The sequence below is a fragment of the Engystomops pustulosus genome, chromosome 3, assembly GCF_040894005.1.
Source record: "Engystomops pustulosus chromosome 3, aEngPut4.maternal, whole genome shotgun sequence".
NCBI lineage: Eukaryota > Metazoa > Chordata > Amphibia > Anura > Leptodactylidae > Engystomops > Engystomops pustulosus.
This window is the reverse complement of record NC_092413.1, coordinates 164,484,943-164,498,834: the sequence shown is the minus strand read 5'-3', so window position 1 is coordinate 164,498,834 and position 13,892 is coordinate 164,484,943. Positions and strand designations below refer to the sequence as shown.

The 13,892-nt window shown below is 42.6% G+C and overlaps 1 protein-coding gene across 5 annotated transcripts in view; it reads right to left on the bottom strand.

Moving 5' to 3' along the window:
• The window catches only part of ZBBX (zinc finger B-box domain containing), a 151,419-nt gene that overhangs the window by 120,831 nt on the left and 16,696 nt on the right, over positions 1-13,892 (bottom strand). For 4 of the 5 annotated variants that reach the window (XM_072142882.1, XM_072142881.1, XM_072142879.1 and 1 more), the window contains exon 2: positions 46-153. In XM_072142882.1, coding sequence (XP_071998983.1) covers positions 46-110 — 65 coding nt within the window. In that variant the 5' untranslated portion in view covers positions 111-153. Of the gene's footprint in view, positions 1-45; positions 154-7,398; positions 7,418-13,892 lie in introns of those variants that run through there. The other variant, XM_072142883.1, reaches the window with a different exon arrangement.

The following is a 13,892-nucleotide window of genomic DNA, read 5'->3' as shown; positions in this document are numbered from 1 at the left end:
ATTCCTGAACAGTCAGCAGAATATCATGGAAGTTATTGTACTTACTTGGCTTTTAATCTGACAGAGTTCCCACTCTTTGCAGGAGGAACTATAACAAAATCACTGCTCATGGCGACTGCAGAATTTGCTTCTTTCAGAGCCGTAAAAGAAAACCTGACAAAAAGGAATAGAAGAATAATTGTAACTCTGTACAAAAAGCAGCAAAGCAGCATTCAGATACATTATGCAGTGTGAGGACAAGTACCTGCTATAAATCCTTCTGCCCACCACATTATATACAGAAAGCGGCAGGTTGTACATTTGCCCTGAACACTAGAGGCAACATAAGAGGTTACCTGCATAGAGCATTCACATAGGTAACAGTATCTTCAGATAATGAAGTAAGATCAACATTAATGTCTACCTATCAATCTTAGTGGATGAGTTAGACTAGACAGCCTTATACTGCACCAGATTTATCACAGTGGGGCACATTTACTTACCCGGTCCTTGGAGTTCACAGAAAGTGCATTGTCCCCAAATACCTGTCACAGCGGCAAAAATCGACGAAAGTGCAGCCGCGGACCCTTAGTTAATAAGCCCCAGAGGCTTGATGACAAACCTGGCATGGTTTAAAGTGGTTTTCCGTGAATATGTAAAACCCCTAGGGGGCGCTGGTGAGAATAAAAGCTCATATAAACCCAGTTCTAGCTCCTGTCTTAACTTCTGTGGGTTAATGGGGCCCACTTCATCCAATGAGTGGCCTCCATGGACTGGTGGCAACACAGGAAGTTAATTCTCCTGTGAAAAGGAAGTTACATCCTATGTCCGAGGAGGCTATTCATTGGATGAATCATGTCCTGTGACCCATCAGAACATACAGTCAGACACAGACCTGAAAACAGAAGTAGTGGAGCACCAGATGTGGTAATTATGAGTTCTTTATCCTTACCCCCTGAGGTCTTTCTAGGTTCATGGGAAACCCATTTAAACTAGTGTTCTTTGCACCTCCTATTGTATGGCTTAGCTTAACTGTCAAAAATGTTTTTGGCATTTTTTGTATTTCAAATGTCTATTATCGCTGGTGAATACATATGTCCCACTTTGTAAAAGGACAAAGTACAATGAGACCTCTCCACAAGAACATCAATTTAAACAAATCCTCCCCTTAACCAGACCAGATGTCCAGTGATGGAAGGCAAAGAGTGGCTGCCTGTGGGGGACCTAGCAAACACCCGGGTCACATATGTATGCCCTTCCTCAAATCTTCTCATAAACACTAGAATTTCTACATGTAAAACTGGGACAGTAATATTTGCTCATGTTAAATCTACATATAAAAAGCAGCAAGATTAAAGGGGTTGTCCTGAAGAAGCACAGGAGCGCGAAACGGTCCGCTGTTCACTGGTGTCTGGCATAATTTTGCTCCCTGTATGGCTTCAATAAAAAGATATTCACAGTTTGTGGTGAGTGCGCAAGTTTTTCTACTGAGGAGATTTGCATACATGAACTCCTTGTCTTGTCTGCAGCACCTGAGGAAACTGGGACTTGTGGTGCTCCAGAAGTAAAAGTCTGTTTTTTCCTCTCCAGTCACGGCATTGCCAGTTTGATATTTTTGTGTTGTTTTAACTTAGGAAGTTTTCTGCACCATCTGCACCAATATCCTCATTGGTGAGGGTCTGACTGCTTGAACTCCTACCGATCACAAGAAGAGGTCCCCCAGCAATTTGGAGAATGGGGATCCTGTTCTCACTGGGTGTAGCAGCAGTACGAGCATGCATCCTGACGCACTATTCAATTCTATGAAAAAGATTGCCAAACACAGCACTTGCCATTCCACCCATTGGAAAGGACGGGATCCCTGTTCTCCTAATTTCTAGGGGTCCTGCTCTCATGGTTAGTGGTGGACTGTCGCATCCACTTCCAATTAGGAAGTTATCGCTTATCCTGAGGAAAGGGGATAATTTTTGAAGTTGGGACAACCCCTTTAATTTCCTTTTAGTATCTTATTCAGTCCCAATAATAAAAGCAGCATTTGTCAATTCCAAAATTTGATTTGATAGACTGGTCGCACTGTGGGGTTGGAACTGGAAGGTTTACTAGTTGTGGTGGAAAGATGAATAATGAGTACATGTCTGGAGGTTTTAGATAATCCTGCACACCCACATTTTGATTGAGTTAGCTGAAGACAAAGATAATTTAGTTGCAAATTTGTGAAATGAAAAGTCATTGGTGAATGTTATAGACCAGTGGTGGCAAACCTATGACACTGGTGCCAGGGATGGCACTCGGAGCCTTTTCTGGGGGCACCCAGGCCTTCCTGCCAACAGAGAGTTTGCCAGACAGGACTCAGGGATTCCTCTTGTGGTCCAATAGAGCCCAGGATGTGCCATGCTCAGCTCTATTTTAAAGCAATATCCTTGGCTGCCAGCACTAAAGGAGGAGTGAGAAGGTGTGGATAGAGATGAGTTGTCACTGGAGCTCCTGCTCTGGGTCCCCTGATTCTTTCTCTTCAGGGGACCCTGGAAGGAAGCTGCAATCCAAATTTCTCCATCATTTTTCTATTGTATTGGTGAACTCAGGACCCCAATATGATTGAAACCTGTGATACAGCAGTGATCAATAAGTCACTACTTAAATTGCCATGTTGGCACTTTGTGACATGTAAATGGGTATTGGTTGTAGTTTTGTCTCCAAAAGGTTCGCCATTACTGTTATAGACTATTCCTCTTGCCCAACACAACTGCACTTTATAAGAGTTAACCAAGCCCATGTCACCCATCAAAGTGGGGTTATTACATACTGCACCCATGCAAGAACACTATGGGGCATATCTACTAAGGGTCCCGCGGCCACACTTTCATCGGATATTCAGACTTTTCAGGGGGTCGCGACGGGGATTGTGTCACGCGATCGTTTTGTGCCGCAATTGCGTCGGCTTTCACGGAACACAAAACAGATTGGATCATCCGACGGATTCGGACTACGCGCAGGTTTCAACATTTACATTTGTGTCGCAAGCCAAGCACTTACATGCACCGGGAAGAAGAAGGTTAACTCCGGCGGACCTGATCGGGGAAGCGACACATGCAGGAAATCGGGCACACGATCTTCAGGAATCGCGGCAGAGTTCATCCTCGTCGGATATTCCGGATCGGGGATCGTGCAGGGACCGGGTAAGTAAATGTGCCCCAATGTCTGCCATTATATCTATATGTCTATGGGCAGCTGCTATTACCACACAAATAAAAGTAATATATTGGTGACCAGACAAAAAACAGACTGGAAGATATCTGTAACACAAAACGCTATCATGACTCTAAATTCATTAATATCAGCTCAGCAAACACTGACTGATGGTAAGCATTGATCACTGTGTGAACAGACATGACCGGATTCCAAAACTGATTTTCTTTCTGTCATATTACAAGATATATCTCCTACTGAACCCAGGCAGGCGAAATAAAATGCCAGTAAATCATTTATGCATAAGAATCTCACAGCTGCTGTGTCCTCACATGAAAGGTGAGCTGAAAATAGCTTGTATCATACTGTATAATAAACCCCCAAGCGCAGCGCTGCACAATGATACTTGTCTTGCTATAAAATGTTCCCAATGTAACACAATGCAAAAAGTATAGTAGCAAACACACAATATAAATGAGTATCATGACTGCTGCTGTATAATAGCCGCTACAACAACTGTAGAGAGATAAAGAATCAGGGGCACAACTACAGGGGTAGAAGCCCTAGAACTGCTATGGGGCGCACAGTGTCAGGGGGCCCATAACCCTGGCAAACCACACTAAAGAATGTATATGTTTTTGTATATATGTTATGCATTTATGCTATATCTGTGTGTATGTACACCTTATATCTGTATATGGTACTGTATGTGATATGTATATGCTGTATGTGCGTATATGTGATGTGTATATGCTATATGTGTAAATATGGTGTATGTGTATTTATGTTGTATGTTTGTACATGGTGTGTTAACATTTGTGTATATTTGATGTATATACTGTGGGTTTAACTTCTTAAAGGGAACCTGTCACCAGGAGACCAATTTTTAGCACTCCCCCAGACTGCCAAAGTGTTTTTGTATAAAAAAATAGGTTTTACAGAAAAAAAGATATGTTATATTACACCTTTCATTAGCATCTGCTGTGTGACTAGGCACTCATCCCCTGGGAGTTGCTGGAAAGGAGCAGTCCCCCCCCACCCTTGGGGAACAGCTCCTCCATGTGACCTTTTCAAATATATGAAAACACCCATCTCTGGGCTTAGCGACGCCCCCTGCTCCTCTACGGCCAATCCCGAGTGTGGGGAGTTATTCATATATTTGAAAAGGACAGAAGGAGGAGCTGTTTCCCAAGGGTGGGGGGGACTGCTCCTTTCCAGCAACTCCCAGGGGACGAGTGCCTAGTCACACAGCAGATGCTAATGAAAGGTACAATATAACATATCTTATTTCTGTAAAACCTATTTTTTCTACAAAAACACTTTGGCAGTGTATGTACTATGCTCTGTGGGGACTGGGGGAGTGCTAAAAATGGGTCTCCTGGTGACAGGTTCCCTTTAAAGACGCAGCCTGTTTGTAAGTTAAGGCTCAGTCCTTTTTTTTTTTTATTTCATAGTGTATCTTCCTGTGGTAATAACTTTTCACACTTTAAGATATCCCTGTGAATTTTCAAAGTTTCAAATGTTCTACTTTTTAGACAAAAAGTCATAACACAATTTTTTTTGTAGAAAGCTTTTGCCATTGGTCTTCTTTTTATTTCCATAATTTGTTTTACATTTTCATTTTTTTTTTAAGGATGTGAGAAGGTTTAAATCTTTAGTAGCAACTTCTCAGATTTTCAAGAGATTAAAAAAATGGTAAATTTTTGGTGACCAATTCAGTTTGGAAGTGCCCTATAAAGGCTCATGTACTATATACCACCACAAGTAGCACCATTTTATGAAACTTATCTCAAAATATTCAAATCAGCATTTGAGAAGTCTGTTTTAATTTCTCTGGAAGCAAACAAAAATGGATTGGCTATTGGGTTTTTGGCGGCCAATTTGGTTAGAAATTTTTTCTGGTTCCATGGTGTAATTGAAGAGCCCCTGAAAAAACAGTACAATAGAAAACCCCCAAAGATGCCACCATTTAGGAAACTAGACCCCTCAAAGAATTTATCCAGGGCTGTAGAGAGCATTTTAACCCCCAACATGCTGGTGAATCTAATGCAAAGTAAATGGTGCATAGCAAAAATTGAGTTTTTATCCCAAAAATGTCATTTTAGTGCCTAATATATTGTGCCCAACCCATGCCACTTTAGACAAACACCCCAAAAATAATTCTGCGGGTTGTTCCGAGTATGGCAAAACCACACATGTGCCAATAATTGACAGGCTGGGCACACAGTAGGGCTGAGAATGGAAGTGAAATTTTGCTTTTGCAGCTCTGTTTTCACACATTTGGATTTGGAGTGCCATGTCGTGTTCGCAGGGCCCGTGAGGTATCAGTGCAATAGAAAACCCTGAAAAATTATACCATTTTAGAAACTAGACCCCTCAAAGAATTTATCTGGGGTTGTGGTTAGCATTTTAACCCCCACCATGCTGGTAAAAATCTAATGCAAAGTAAATGGTAAAGAGCAAAAATTGCATTTTTATCTCAAAAATTTCATTTTAGTGCCTAATATATTGTGCCCAACCCATGCCACTTTAAACAAACACCCTAAATATCATTCTGCGGGTTGTCTCTAAGTATGGAAATGCCACACATGTGCCAATAGTTGACAGGCTGGGCACACAGCAGGGCTGAGAAGGGAATGAGCAAAATATTGCTTTTGGAGCAACCTTGTCACTTGACTGGTGTTGGGGTGCCCCTGAGGTACCAGTGCAATAGAAAACTCCAAATAGTGACCCCATTTTAGGAAAGGGCACCCCTCAAAGAATTTATCTAGGGTTGTATGAAAATGAGATGCTGGCCCAAATGCAATACAAAGTGAAGGGGGCAGTATAAAAATTGCATTGTTTTCTCAAACGTGTCATAGTAGGAAGAAATGTATTCCGGCCAACTCATGCTACTGTGGATAAATACCCCAAATATCATTCTGTGGGTTATTACAGGAGTGGCAATAGTCTACAGGCAGGGGACAGGGCAGGCCTGAAATACCTGGTCCGACAAATCCACCCCTCCCACATACATTATAATCCAAAATAGAGTCCGGCTTGGGAGCTTCTGTACTGGTACAACACAGAACAAAGCCTGCTCCTCCACGCAACGCCTGCTCCTCCACAGAACGACTGCTCCTCCACAAAACGCTTGCTCCTCCACAAAACGCCTGCTCCTCCACAAAACGCCTGCTCCTCCACAAAACGCCAGCTCCTCCACACTACGCCTGCTCCTCCACGCAACGCCTGCTCCTCCACGCAACGCCTGCTCCTCCACGCAACACCTGCTCCTCCACAAAATGCCTGATCCTCCACAAAACGCCTGCTCCTCCACGCTATGCCTGCTCCTCCATGCTACGCCTACTCCTCCACGCTACACCTACTGTGTGTGTGTTTTACTTTATACGTCCCTCATGAGGTCATAAAAGACCCCTGGGGGACATTTTCACTTTTTTTTTTTGCTTTTACAAGTTTTCCCCGGTAAATGAGGTATCTATAAGAGCCTGTATCCAGGTAGGGAAGCAAGAAACCTGGAATACTTCTATCCAAATGTGTTTGGTGTGTTGCTGTGTTACCGGCTCTGTTCACTTTTCCTGTTTCAACGTCCATCAAGTGTTCTGGTATTTTTGACAGCTTAATTAGTCAAGTCTCTCCAGTTTTGTTCTTCTCAGCAAAAATACTGAAAACTCAATCGAACTCTGAAAGAGCGCAAGTTAAAGGAAATCTACAATCAAGCATGACAAACCAGGGACACTTACTCATAGATCCAGATACCGTGACTGTGGTAAACTTCTTATATTTGTTATCCGTGGACTCCTTCCTTCTAAAATCAACTTTTAAAATGCTATTGAGGGTTCTGGGGACCTTACGAGAGACCCACCTTGAGGCAGCTTCACAAGTTGTTACACTGTCTCACCCTCCCCCCTGCTCCCCTCAGCACTGTGTGAGATTATAGGAGGCAGAAGGATGGGGAACTATTGGGTAAGACATTGCAACAGCTTTTAAAGCTACAGCATGGAGGGGCACTGGTAACACCCCCATTGCACTTATGGCAATATAATTTTATTAGTGATTTTAGAAGGAAGGAGGCCATGGATAACAAATATAAGAAGATTACCACAGTCACAGTGCCTGGATCTATGAGTAAATGTCCCTGGTTTATCATGTTGGATTTTGATGGTAGGTTAAAGTCTGACGATTCATCAGTCACAACGTCATGGCTTCTGGTAGGACTAAAAAAGCTGAACTCACTCAAATCCTCAAAATTGAGGCGAACCATTTACAATATGCACAGCAGGCTCTTTTCTGTGAATTATGGCTCTCCAAACTTATACCCAAAAGACATCCAGTATTCAAGAGAGTCCTCTGGGCCCCATCTGCTGTGTGTCTTCTCCAGTTCTGGGAGATAAGACAGTGGGTGTAGGTGGTTGGTTTCCTTAAAATGGAGCAGAGAGAAGATAATCAAAAAGGAGAAAGCTGTGTTGCCTCTCTCTCGGCAATATGGCTGGCTTACCAATACTGTAGTAGTGTGGTCACAGAATGGGGAGGGAGGATTCTAGGGGAAAGAGTCTATAAAAGGGTATAGTCCAGAATATAGTGGGGACAGAGAATTAGTGAAAGAGTTTAGAGTGTTCTAATTTACCCACCACTTTGGTTTGGAAACATTTCATAAAAACAACATGTGACTTGTCTGAGCTGCAGGCTGCCTCCATCTTTGTGCTCCTGTACAGCTTGTCCCTCCCCCACTGATGTCATCTCACCCCCAAAGGTGGGGGCTAAGATCCGAGGAGTAACACAGACAAGGCAAATATTGTTTTTTGAAATGCATCCAAACCAAAGCCCAGCCCCTGTGACTACCCCAGGATGCAAGGTAAGTTATAACACACAATTATACTGTAATGCAAATGCTTATAAAAAGAAGAAAAATATTTGTGCACTGCAGTTGTAATGGGCTTCTGCAATCTGTCTTTAGTGAAAATGAGGTCTGTGGTGACAGGTTCCCTTTAAAGGAAACCTACCATGAGGAATCTAAAATCAGAAGAAAATCTGATGGTAGATTCCTCCTGCCTGCCTCTGCCGTAATCTAACATCCTAACTTGTTAAAAACTTTATTTTAGTAATATGTAAATTAACTGCAGAGGCTACTGGGCATGTACAAGCCTGGCCGGGCACTGGGAGCTAAGGATAGTACACGTCCCAGTATCCTCTGCAGTTAATTTACTTATGTTACTAAAATAAAGTTTTTTCAGCAAGTTAGGTTAGGTGCCAGCATTATTAAATAACAGATTAGGGCAGACGCAATCTACCATCAGATCTATTTCTGATAGTAGATTCCTCATAGTAGGTTTTCCTTTAAAGGAAAAATGCCATCAGAAATCTACCTATTAAGCTAGATCTGATGGTAGGTTGCTATGGCAGTGAACAAAGGGAGCGCACTGAGGACATGCAGGTATGGAGAGATTGCAGAGGCTTTGTGTGGGTCTAGAGCAGCCTTCGCTCCCACTACCCCGGGGAGCCTTCTCCATGTCCCAGTAACCTCTCTCTGTAAAATTTACATATTAGCTAGATAAAGTTTAGAAAACATTATAGGGTTAGATTAGGGTTTAGTAGGTTAATAGGAACCTACCATTAGATCTACCTAAAAAGAGTTTTAGATTTAAAGGGGTATTCCCATCTGGGATTTTACATTTAACTTAATTCATTTGTCATATGTAAACATTTAAATTTTGTAAATTCATGTAAATTTTTTTAATAACATCTAATTGAAGAAATGTATATATATGGCAGATTAATGAAATTGAATATTAAACTGGGGACTAACTGTATTTTCATTTGCTGACTGATTAGAAAGGCATAACACAGCCAGAGCTTACTTCACCTATTCTACCATGGTGTCCTAGTTATTGATATATAATACAGCCGTGGACATTAGTATGACAACCCTGTACTACCAGGACCTTAGATCCATGATATTCAAATTTAAGTATTAAATGTCTGATAATAATGTTGTCTTAAAAACACGTTCTGCGCGTCCATATGGAGTTGTAAACCGCAGGATAAACATCTCTGCTATAAACTACAGACATATGTTTACTAGGGATTCAGAGAAGCGTAACAGAAAATAAAAGGAAAGGAAAAATTCACATTCAGCTCCTTCTGTGGTGTGATAAACGCTGTTATCACAGGGAAAGTTCTTGTGTGGAAACATAAAATCATGTTACAGAGGAAATTTGTTTGGCTGATTTGATGTGGAAGATATTTCTAGTAATGATCGGTAACTCCACACACGATATCAGGTCACATCTGTAGTATTTATCTCTGCTGTTAATGAGGAAGGACAAAAAATATAATCGAGACCTATGGACACCAATGGAGTCCAAATAATCCCAATGACTATAATGAAGTACCTTGGGCTTCTGTGATTATGATGAAAATCCAACATGCAGGACATTTCTGTGCTGGATTTTTGATTTTATAGAGGCTTCTTAAAGAAATTCAGATATCAAAAAAGCCTAAACTCCCATGCACACAAAGCTTGTTTTTGGCTATGTGCTATCCATAGAGTAGCCGCGCCATGTAGCCTCAGCTCTGGCTACTCCACGCCCCAGTAGCCCCTTTAGAAAATGAGCATATTACCCTGATTAAAGATTAGCAAAGATAGAGGGGAGTAAAGGATTAGCCCTAAAAAGGGCAATCCTTACATACGTTAGATGCACCTACCACCGGACCTACCTTAATATGTAGTCCCGAAGTGGTAGGTTTCCTTTAAATTACAGATTAAGGCAGAGGCAGGCAGGAGGACTCTATCATCAGATCTATTTCTGATGGTAAATTCCACATGGTAGGTTTCCTTTAAAGCACTAAGAGCACATGCTGGCTGCTAATGTATTTTGGACAATTAGGGATTACACAATATTAGCGTTTCAGCATGTGAGTAATGAAGTAACAATACCCTTTCCCAGCATCTCTATCAGTATAAGCTTATGTAATGATGACAGTAATCAGATGGCACATCATAGCATGGAGACATAGAAAGAGCCTTGGATTTTACCAACAGACATGTAAGGACTGAAAGGTAAAATCCAGCCTAAATCCCTCTACACCACAAATAAGGGGGTGAGAATCCTTGACCTGTGAGGGATGACAATGCTGTTGTAATCTGGTGTACAAAATAGATTCCAAATGCCAATGTATTTGTTGCTAAGGGAAGTATACATAATTCATGAACGTCAAATGGAATCAGTTTTTTGAAGATCTTGGCACCAGCACGATTTTCCTGAAGGTCACTGGACTTGAAGAATTGCTTAAAAGTCAGAAATTGTATCGAGATGACTTTATGTTTTAAGATCATATATGAGAAATGAAGACAGAATTTATGTCTAAGTAAGCGAAAAGTCAGCTTGTGTTATCTGCTGTCACATCGCTGTGATGTTGCTGAGCTATGGCAGATAGTTTATCTCCCGAGTTTAACCTGTTCTCTTCTTGCCTTATACCTGAAGACAGCTCAGGGTTATGCTCTTAGGCTGGCTAAATATAGTGACTAAATCTAAGGCCGGTCTGCACTATGATCACTGCAGTATGGCTGACCATTGACCTCTGTGGGTGAAAGCACATGAAGTAAGAATAAGATGATGGCAAACACATCTTCTCATTCATTTCAAGAACAGAATGGACTTTCAGTGACTTTTCGTACTAAGTGACATTTTGTAGGCTCCTCGCCCCTCTCACATCGTCCCTCCTCCTGATGCCATGTATACTCATCACAGCAAGCTATTATCATGATGAGGAGGAGGGGCTGACCCTCACCCCCTGGTATTTCAAACACCATATAATACAGACATTTGTTTTTAAAAAAAAACATATTTGGCATATACAGAACCGTGTCAATGCGAAAATGTCCCCTCCTAAAAAATAGCCCTCTCGGGACAGGTTCCCTTTAAACACCCAAAATGATACAACAGTTCACTTCAGTAGTAGTTGAGCTGAACTTTCAAGGTGCCACCACTATAAACTAGATGGAGTCTCTTACGGCTACATCTGTATTGGTGCTGTGGCACCAGGTATCACCTCTGGTATAGTTCTTTGATGTGAGGTCAATGGGGGAGATTTAGTAACCCGGTCCTGTTGCGATCCCCCGGCGCGTTTTCCGACGAGGATTCGGGTCCGGTGCGATTCATGAAGATCGTGCGTCCGGGTTCCTGCATCCGTCGCTTCTGCCCTAATGTCTGCCGGAGTTCACCTGCTTCTTCCCGGTGCATGTGAGTGTTTGATCTTGCGACACAATCGCGTTTTTAAATTCTGCGGTTTGTCAGAATCCGTCGGGTTGTCTGACGGCCCGCCCCAGATGTCTGGCGCGTGCCTGCCGGCGCTGATGCGCCGAAATCCGATCGCATGCGCCAAAATTCCGGGGATATTCGGTGCAAAACGGAAATCGACGGGAAACCCAACGAAAGTGCGTCTGATGGACCCTTAGTAAATGTGCCCCAATGAGGCAGATTTACTTATCCGGTCCATTCGCGATCCAGCCGCGCGTTCTCTGCGGTGGATTCGGGTCCGGCCGGGATTCATTAAGGCAGTTCCTCCGACACCAACCAGGTGGCGCTGCTGCGCTGAAGTTCCCCGGAACGCACTGGAGCACACCGAGCCGGGCTGAGTGAAGGTAAGTGCAAGCTCCGCGACACATTTTTTTTTAAATGCGGCGGTTTTTCCGAATCCATCGGGTTTTCATTCGATCAGGCCCCCCGATTTCCGTCGCGTGCATGCCATCGCTGATGCACCACAATCCGATCGCAATCCCGGGGCAATTCAGGGGAAATCGCCGCAAATTGGAAATATTCGGGTAACACGTCGGGAAAAGGCGAATCGGGCCTTTTGTGTCAGACACCCATCTATGAATAGATCAATAGAAATAAGATACTTAAGGTCCCAGAAAACCCCTTCCATGCTGCAATTGAGAAGTGTTAAACGGGTATTCCGGGAATATATACTTCTGTTTAAAAAATCCATAATGCTATAAATCAGGGTTCCCTAAACTACGGCCCGCGGGCCACATGCGGCCCGCGGACCGTTTCGATCAGGCCCCTGACGCTTGCCGGGCCCCCGCGGCCTTCAACGGCCGGTCAGGAGCCTCCGTCCGTCCGGACAGGAAGCTACTGCCCGTCACTGTATAGTGCTCGATGCGGCCGCAAACGGACGCTCGAGCACTATTACTGGAGCGATGTGGCCGTAAGACAACCCCGGCGCACATCGCTCCATGAACTAGGATGCGCGGCCGCGTGATGGCGTCATCACGCGTCCGCGCACCATTTCCTGCCCGGACGCGGCAAGAAGAAAGAAGACGCGCGGCGGGAGACTTAGGTGAGTACAGGTTTTTTATTAAAAAAGGGCAGTAAAAACATTGTGGTGGCCGGGGGCCAATAATTAGGGCATTATAGGGGCAGCTTAGGAAATAATTAATTATGAGGGGCAGTATAGGGAATAATTAATTATGAGGGGCAGCATAGGAAATAATTATTAGGGGCAGCATAGGAAATAATTAATTATTAGGGGCAGTATAGTAAATAATTAATTATGAGGGGCAGTATAGGGAATAATTAATTATTAGGGGCAGCATAGGAAATAATTAATTATGAGGGGCAGTATAGTAAATAATTAATTATGAGGGGCAGCATAGGAAATAATTAATTATTAGGGGCAGCATAGGAAATAATTAATTATGAGGGGCAGTATAGGGAATAATTAATTATGAGGGGCAGTATAGTAAATAATTAATTATTAGGGGCAGCATAGGAAATAATTAATTATTAGGGGAAGCATAGGAAATAATTAATTATGAGGGGCAGTATAGTAAAAAATTAATTATGAGGCGCAGCATAGGAAATAATTTATTATAAGGGGCAGCATAGGAAATAATTCATTATAAGGGGCAGCATAGGAAATAATTAATTATGAGGGGCAGCATAGGAAATAATTAATTATGAGGGGCAGTATAGTAAATAATTAATTATGAGGGGCAGCGTAGGAAATAATTAATGGTGGGGGCAGCATAGGAAATAATTAATGGTGGGGGGGGCAGCAGAGGAAATAATTAATGGTGGGGGGCAGCATAGGAAATAATTAATGGTGGGGGGGCAGCAGAGGAAATAATTAATTATGAGGGGCAGCATAGGAAATAATTAATTATGAGGGGCAGCATGGGAAATAATTAATTATGAGGGGCAGCATAGGAAATAATTAATTATGAGGGGCAGCATGGGAAATAATTATGAGGGGCAGCTTGGGAAATAATTAATTATGAGGGCCAGCATGGGAAATAATTAATTATGAGGGGCAGCATAGGAAATAATTAATGGTGGGGGGCAGCATAGGAAAGAATTAATGGTGGGGGCAGCATAGGAAATAATTAATGGTGAGGGGCAGCATAGGAAATAATTAATGGTGGGGGTATAGGAAATAATTAATTATGAGGGGCAGTCTAGTAATTAATGGGGCGAGGCATATTCAATAATTAATGGAGGGGAGTCCCAGTATATTTAATAATTAATTGGCCCAATGAATTCATTAATTTGGCCAATATATAAAATAGTTCACAAGGAGGTGCAGTTTTTAAATAATTAATTGAGGGGGGGTGCCAGTGTATTATGGATGCGGTCACATGTACTGCTATTTATTTTTAAACTTTAGTCCGGCCCTCCAACGGTCTGAGGGGGACAGTGAACGGCCCCCTATGTAAAAAGTTTGGGGAC